At 45.3% G+C, this 8,436-nt stretch overlaps 1 protein-coding gene across 1 annotated transcript in view; it reads right to left on the bottom strand.

The window, feature by feature from the left end:
• Nucleotides 1–205: 205 nt before the first annotated feature.
• The window catches only part of FANCM (FA complementation group M), a 153,340-nt gene continuing 145,109 nt past the window's right edge, over nt 206–8,436 (bottom strand). The window contains exons 22-24 of the mRNA XM_040332374.1: nt 5,056–5,428; nt 2,250–2,541; nt 206–503 (exon numbers count right to left, since the gene is read on the bottom strand). Of these exons, the coding sequence (XP_040188308.1) occupies nt 374–503; nt 2,250–2,541; nt 5,056–5,428 (795 nt within the window). The 3' untranslated portion in view covers nt 206–373. The remainder of the gene's footprint in view (nt 504–2,249; nt 2,542–5,055; nt 5,429–8,436) is intronic.

Raw genomic sequence — 8,436 nt, 5'->3', positions numbered from 1 at the left:
GTACGCCTGCTGCCTGAAAACAAGTCCCGGACCCTTTTTTTCAGGCGGCGTTCGGCATAAACATCAATGTTAAATGTTTTGTTAAAAAAAAAAAATAATTACAAATCGCAGCAAAATACACCGCGTTATAGTGTGAATGCAGCCTTAATGTTTGACCAAACTGTAGCTCTGCAGAGTCAGATTCTCCAACACAAATTTGGCAGAATAATTCATATCTTCCAAAATAGTTTATATACTGTACAAAATAGACACAATATACACAGATATACAAATAAACACAAAGTGCTTGTGCAGAGGACTGGAAAGCATTGTCCTGCAATAACAACATCTCCTCCGCAGACAAACGCTCCATAGAAAAGAGTCAGTGATTGGACTAGGAGGGGGGTTTCCGTTTGTCCCCGGTCTGCAGCATTAGTGGATCAGACTGATAATGAAGGTAGCGGTAGATCTCCTCGGCCTTCTGCTGGCTCACTTGTCCTTTGGCGGAGAGTTCATCTATAGAGCTGTGGAATGAAAGGATCATTAAAGGAAGCCAGGACCAAACTCACATGAAGACATTGCGCAGTATGTTAGCCACAGATATCGTTTATTCCTGCGTTGTGGGCTCTGTTCTTAAAAAATATTTCAATAAAAATATTGAAACGGAAAAAGAAAAAAACTGGTTGGTATGGACATCATAGACCAGAGGGGCCGCAGACTGGCATTTGTCTGTGGCCTGTTAGGCCTCGTACACACGACCGGACATGTCCGCGGACCAGTTTCAGCGGACAGATCTGATCGTGTGTACAGGCTAGCGGACAGATTTCCAGCGGACAAATGTTTCTTAGCATGCTAAGAAACATGTCCGCTGTAAAACTGTCCGGCGTCCTGGACTTACAGGGTGTGAGCGCGAGAGTAGCCGAGCCTGCCCGACTATACACGAGTGTACTGCGCTCGGAATATACAGGCACAGTATTCAAACTCGGCGCGGGGATCGAGCGGGGAGGACGCCGGACCCGACGATGGACGCCGCACAAGACACCAAAACTAAGTACAAAAATATTTTTTTTACAGGAATGTCGGGTCCACTTTAGGGGTGCGCGCTATAGGCCGGAGCGCGCAATACCACGATAAATACGGTATACGTATCGGCCTAAACTGAGAAAAAAATGTGTGATATTATAGCAAAAAGTAAAAGATAGTTTTTTTTTTCAAAATTGGCGCTGTTCTTTTGTTTATAGTGCAAAAAATAAAAACCGCAGAGGTGATCAAATACCACCAAAAGAAAGCTCTATTTGTGGTTAAAAAAAAAGGACGCAAATTTTGTTTGGGTAAAGCGTCGCACCACCGCGCAATTGTCAGTTAAAACGACGCAGTGCCAAATTGTAAAAAGTGCTCTGGTCAGGAAGGAGGTAAAATCTTCCGGGGCTGAAGCAGTTAAAGTAAAAAGTATTTTGCCTTTATAACCACTTTAAGCGAAATATACGGCAATGCTGTGTAAATCAGATTTTTAGCAGTTCATCCGATAACATTCCTAGACTCACCTGTCAGTCATGTGATAACATTCCTAGACTCACCTGTCAGTCATCTGATAACATTCCTAGACTCACCTGTCAGTCATCTGATAACATTCCTAGACTCACCTGTCAGTCATCTGATAACATTCCTAGACTCACCTGTCAGTCATGTGATAACATTCCTAGACTCACCTGTCAGTCATATGATAACATTCCTAGACTCACCTGTCAGTCACGTGATAACATTCCTAGACTCACCTGTCAGTCATCTGATAACATTCCTAGACTCACCTGTCAGTCATCTGATAACATTCCTAGACTCACCTGTCAGTCATATGATAACATTGCTAGACTCACCTGTCAGTCATCTGATAACATTGCTAGACTCACCTGTCAGTCACGTGATAACATTCCTAGACTCACCTGTCAGTCATCTGATAACATTCCTAGACTCACCTGTCAGTCATCTGATAACATTCCTAGACTCACCTGTCAGTCATCTGATAACATTCCTAGACTCACCTGTCAGTCATCTGATAACATTCCTAGACTCACCTGTCAGTCATGTGATAACATTCCTAGACTCACCTGTCAGTCATGTGATAACATTCCTAGACTCACCTGTCAGTCATATGATAACATTCCTAGACTCACCTGTCAGTCATATGATAACATTCCTAGACTCACCTGTCAGTCATCTGATAACATTCCTAGACTCACCTGTCAGTCATCTGATAACATGCCTAGACTCACCTGTCAGTCATGTGTCGGACTGAGCGGAAGTGGTGGCAGAGGTTGAGGGCGGTGATGTAGCTGACGTTGGGGATAGACAGGTAAAAGTTCAGTGCTTCTTGCTTGTGGCCGGTCACCTGAGTGGGGACTGTGATGGCCGTGTTCTTCCTCCTCTCTAGAGAGGCCAGTTCTTTCAGTAACCCCGCCGTCTCCTCCTGGCTGCAACTGAAGAGGATCTGCACCCCGGCGCTGATTAAAGAGGACAATGTGCTGTCATAATACTTTATTCTCTGAAACGGTCGAGACGTATCTCCTGCAGATGAGAAATGAACATTACGATAATAATCCAAGGGTTGTGCTCCCTAATAATGTCACTAATTCAGCAAAGCCAAGAAAAACAATGGAGCTTAAAGGAGTTCTCTGACCTAAAACTTTTAACCCCCGCTGTGCCCGGGCTGTAAAAAAATAGAAAATAAACTGTCACTTACCTGCCTACGATCCCCCGTTGTTCCGATATCGCCGTCCCGTTCTCCGGTCCCCTTCCGCTTCCTGTGTGTCGGTGACTCATAGTGCGCTCAGCCTATCAGCGGCCGCAGCAATGTCCCGTCGCGGCCACTGATAGGCTGAGCGCACTATGAGTCACCGACAGTTCCACCTGAATTTTTTATTTTTATTTTTTAAGTCAAACACTGTAGCTGCTGACTTTTAATAAACACGCTTACCTGTCCAGGGAGCCTGCGACGTCGCGTCCCCCCCCCCCCCCCCCCCCCCCGAGGCCGATCCATCCATCGGATTGGGTGCTGGCACCGCCATTTGTACTAAGGGAAACAGGCAGTGGAGCCTTGCGTCTTCACTGCCCGTTTCCTACTGCGCGAGTCATGTGGCGCTTTGTGAATGTCCGGCTGTCTTCTGGGGTACACACAGGTCCCAGAAAACAGCACACATGATTCCCAAGAAGACAATGCGAGGAGGAGAAGATTGAAAACTACCGTGGAATAGGAAAAGGCAGATTAAAACAATCTGCCTAGCAACAGCCATTTCTGGTAAGTATATTTTTTTATTTTTTCACATTTTTAGGAGTGGACCTTCACTGTAGGTCCCGGAACACACGATCTGATTATCGGACGAATGATCGTCCTTTTTTTTGTATGCTAATCTCACGTCGAATCTGATGAGTTTACTAAAGTCACGAAAATTCTCGTATGGCAGAATAAAAAAAATCGGAAGTGATGTCATGTGTTGTAATGCATTTTCGAACGACAGCTGTACTGATTATATGAAAATCCGACGATCTGGCATCATACAAAAAATGTTTTCGTGCATGTCCGATAAATAAAATCGGATGAACTGTCCTGATCGGCTCTCGGAAGCTCTATACTAATGATCCGATTATTGTACGATCGTTTCGAAAGCGGCATTTTCCGTACGATTTGCGGATCGTGTGTACGGGGCATAAGACCCTGTTCACACTGGGGCGACACGACAGGCGGCTCAGCCGCCTGACTTGTCGCGTCCCATTCAATGCAATGGAACCGTTCTAATAGGAGCAAAGCAAGTCGCTCCGACTTAGAAAAAGGTTCCTGTACGACTACGGGGGCGGCCTGCATTGACTTCTATACAAAAGTCGTTTTGCAAATCGCCTCTAAAGTCGTCCTCAGGACAACTTGCAGAGTCGCCCCCGAAGTCGTGCCGCTGCTGTGTGAACCGACTCTGTAGGGAATATGTACAACATTGTAGAAGTTTTGTACATTTTCCTTTTATGGAGTAAAAAAAATTTACATATACAGCAGGTAAAATAAGTGCCAAACACGTCACCATTTTTCTAGGTAATTTATGAAGGTGCTATTGAAATAAAATTTACACCACATGTCGGCAACAACCCATGCAATCCATACATACAAAGACACCAAAACAAATAAGTTCAGAAATTAAGTTCTGTGTAATAAAATTAAATGACAGGGAAAAAAGTATTGAACGCATGAAGAAAGGGAGGTCTAAAAAGGCATGGAAAGCTAAGACACCAGCTAAAATTTATCAGTAATTAGAAAGCAATCCCGCCCCTTGTCAGTGCAAATTAATACCAGCTTATTCAGTATCAACTGATGGCCTATAAAAAGGTGTCTCATTAACAAGGAGTCACACATGACACATCTCATGATGGGTAAAAGCAAAGAGCTCTCACAAGAGCTTTGCAGCCTTATTGTTGTAAAACATACTGGTGGCATTGATTACAGAAGGATTTCTAAGCTTCTGAATGTTCCAGTGAGCACTGTTGGGGTCATAAACAGGACGTAGAAAACATAATTTCACCATAAACCTGCCACAACCAGGTGCTTCTCACAAAGATCTCCGACAGAAGAGCCAAGGACCACTTGTGGAGAGCTTCAGAAAGCTGGTACAACAATAAGTAATGCACTCTCCTGCCATGGCCTGTATACACGTTCACCACGCAAGACTCCATTGCTGAAGAAAAAACATGTTGAAGCTCGTTTGGTGCACAACATTTAGACAAGCCTGTGAAATACGGGGAGAATATAGTCTGGTCAGATGAGACCAAAATGGAACTCTTTGGATGCCATAATACACACCATGTTTGGAGGTCAAATGTCACTGCACATCACCCCAAAAACACCCCCCATACCAACAGGGCAGCTTGGAAGTGGGAACATCATGGCGTGGGGATGTTTTTCAGCATACGGTACTGGCAAACTTCATATCATTGAAGGAAGGATGAATGGAAAAAATGTACCAAGACATACTTGATAAAAATCTGCTGCCAGGGTCCCACACACCACATATATACACACACACACAATGTAGATCCCACCTGGTTTCACACGGTCCTTCTCCACGATCAGACAGACCCGCTCATACATGCTCCGTAGATGCTGGATCCGTTCAGCCAGTTTACTTCTGTTGGTGCAGTTGGAGAATTCTGACTGGGATTTCCGTTCTACAGACAATCGGTTGCTGACGATGTAATCGCAGCCCCCCAGGGAGCAGATTTCCACTCGCACCCTGTGAGCGCTCTTCAGGCAGGAGATGACCTCAGGACCGGAGCAAATTTCCCGGCTGTCTGCTAGGATACAGAGCCCATCACTGCTCACTGCCGATCCGAGAACCTTCCCCATGGACGAGTCATTGATCGGCGAGGCCATCCATGTAGAATCACTACCAGATTTTACAGAGGTATCTTCCAGCTGTTGGGTTTTATCACATAAATTACAAGTGTTAGAAAATAATTCTGAAAGTGACACTTAGAGAGTTAACTGCAAAACCAATCAGTAGGCGGCACGCGTTATCCCGGGAACGCGTGTAATATTTCCCATGAGATTTTATAAACGCTTTTATTAGAGATCTTTATTACTAAGCATTTTTTATTAAGACTTGTATTGGGGATCTTTAAAGACACTGGCCTAAAATTCTGTAACATTGCTATAGCATGTCAGAACACGGAACTAAACCTCTCTCTCCTTTATAGTGGAGGAAGCTGCCATTTTACATTCAGTTTGATTTGCAGTTGCCATGGTGCAGCACACGTGATCAGTAATGACACCAGCCATTTGATGGCTTTATATTTCGATTGAGAGCACAAGCAATGGTGATAGCTGGAATATAACTGGTTTGGGAAACTTACGATGATGGGTTTAGTTCCACTTTATTGCAGACTTTCCATGAAAATAAAAGATATGTTTTACGCTCAACCCAGCATTTCATGGAAGGTCTGCTTTAAGACCAGAGTCCAGCCAAACCGCTAAAACTACAGCAGAAACATAAATGTGAATGGTTTAATCTGCCAGAATATTTGTTATTTTGTTCGGCCAGTCTTGCGATTCGCACACCCCTGCCACGCTATACAGCCAGGAGGGTGGTACCACTACAGGTAAAGCAACTTTGCTTTTTCGAAGTGTTTTTACAGAAATCAGTGCCAGACACAGTGGTGGGTTCTTCTTTTTGGGGGGGGGGGGTGTCAAAGAACAACCCCTCTCCCCCCGGTGGCGTGTCACGACACTGAAACAGCCCTCCCAACCCCCCTCGGTCCGGCACTTACCTGCGGGGCTGTGGTGTCATCTCCTAATCTCCTGGAGTGAAGGCAGCGCATCCGGTGTCCGTGCCTCCAGCTTCCTCCACCGTGTGTCTTCCTCTTCTGCCAAATCGCCAGGCATTCAATAAGATCGCCTGATGCTTTGGCCAATCCGGAAAGGGGTCTCACAGACCTGCCTCCTGACTATGTAGATCAGGGGGCCAGGTACATGAATAGGGGAGGTGGCGCCTGTGTGCCCTCTATGGACGGGCCGCCACTGGCCAGACATGAACGGTTTAGATTATAAAACAAATCACTGGTGCATCTTTAGTGAACACTCCAGGCCTCTCTCCCTCTGCAAAGGTTGTTCAATGTGGGAAACGTTGGATGGGGAAAAAAACAAATGATGTGTTGATTTATCCCGTTTTCTTATTGGTGAGTACGAGCCAATGGCGAAGACCGATACTTTGCGGTGCAATTTGCGTCCATACAAGCCTAATGAAAATAGGTAAATATACTAGGGATGCCGGTATGGGAATACGTGCCGATACCGAGTATTTTCACAAGTACTCATGAAAATGCTCCCAATACCGATACTTTTTGCAGTGCGCTTTGCGTTATTACAAAGTAAATGGGCGTAAATCACACTGCAAAAAATTCCAGTACGAATCACATGCGGTTTCCCCACCGCTCTGGTATGAACTCAGGACTGTCACAGCGATTTCAGTCTGGGTTCGCGTGAGAGCGGTGCGGGAGACCACTTGTGACTTGATCAGGAATTGCACCGCATTCCTGTTCAAATTGCATGCAATTCCCTGCCGTGCGGTTTGTGCATATTCATTTGTATGGACGCAAATCGCACCACAAAGTGTTGGTTTCAGTATCGGGAGCATTTTCAAAAAGTACTCGTGAAAATACTTGGCATCGGCACCTATATTTTATCGGAAAGTAACGGGAAACTGAAAATGTTACAGTGAACATCTAAACAGGAGATGAGGAAAATGTCTCAGGGGTCTTCCGTTTCGCGTTCAGAGAAGAGCTTTCCTCTCACTCTGATGTGTCTCCTGACCAGAAGGTCAAGTCCAAGCGCAATATTCCCGACACACACATTCAAGAAACTGGCTATTCAGTAGTGCTGGGTGCTGTAATGAACATAGGCTGGAAACCGTGGATGATCAAAGCGAAGAACATGTCATCAGTACACCAAGGATTCCTCCAAAGGGATTTATTTTTGTGGCCACATGATAAACATTCAGCAATGTCTCAGAGCCACGCAGGGCCCCTTCGTCAGGCAAAAAAGCTTACTATCTACCTTCTTCACATGTCTGATGAAGGGTTCCTGCGTGGCTACAAAAACGTTGCTGTATGTTTATCATGTGGCCATGAAAACAAATCCCTTTTGAGGAATCCTTGGTGTACTGATGACATTTTCTTCAGTACACCGAGATGAAGCCACGCCACTAAGCACGGCGAAACGCGTTGACGTCATCACCCCGCGCGCCAGTCACGTGACGTTCCCCGTGAGTGAGATGAGCAGGACACCGCAAAGAGAGCTGTAAAGCCGCCGAGTACACCATTACTGCCACTCCAACATCCCCAGGATTGGGCTCACATTACAGCGCTTCTAAACTTATTGGCAAGCACTAAGCAGCTAACAGAACAACAGGGATGGTATGTGAATCGCGATACATCACATGATCCCTATGCCCAGCTGACTGGCCAATACAAACTCTCTCCATCGGTATGCGCCATGGCCCAAAGTAATGGACTGATAAATATAAGGATGACGGAATTGCGGTAATGTATAAATATCTTCTTTACTGAGTAATGCTACTGGATGATAGAATCAACCAGGTACTCTGAATGCCAATATCATCCTCTGGCTATCAGCACTGCTTCATTCACCACAGGTGACAGGATTGTTTATGATTAAGCAAATCAATGCTAATGAAGCAAAGCTACCTATGATCATTGGATACCTATGGACAGGGGTGGACTGACAACTCATGGGGCCCCCGGGCAATAGAAGATTATGGGGCCCCCGGGCTTACAGATGGCCACCACGCCAAGAGGCAGGGCAGCTTAAATCTCAGGATTTTCACATCAAAAGAATGTCGATTTCAGACATATCAGGGACAGATGTAAAAAAAAACACAGGATTTTTACATACTGTCCCTGGTTTTA

Source organism: Rana temporaria, chromosome 13 (genome assembly GCF_905171775.1).
Source record: "Rana temporaria chromosome 13, aRanTem1.1, whole genome shotgun sequence".
In the NCBI taxonomy this organism is placed as follows: domain Eukaryota; kingdom Metazoa; phylum Chordata; class Amphibia; order Anura; family Ranidae; genus Rana; species Rana temporaria.
Note: the sequence above shows the minus strand (reverse complement) of the source record. Positions and strands in the feature narration are given on the sequence as shown.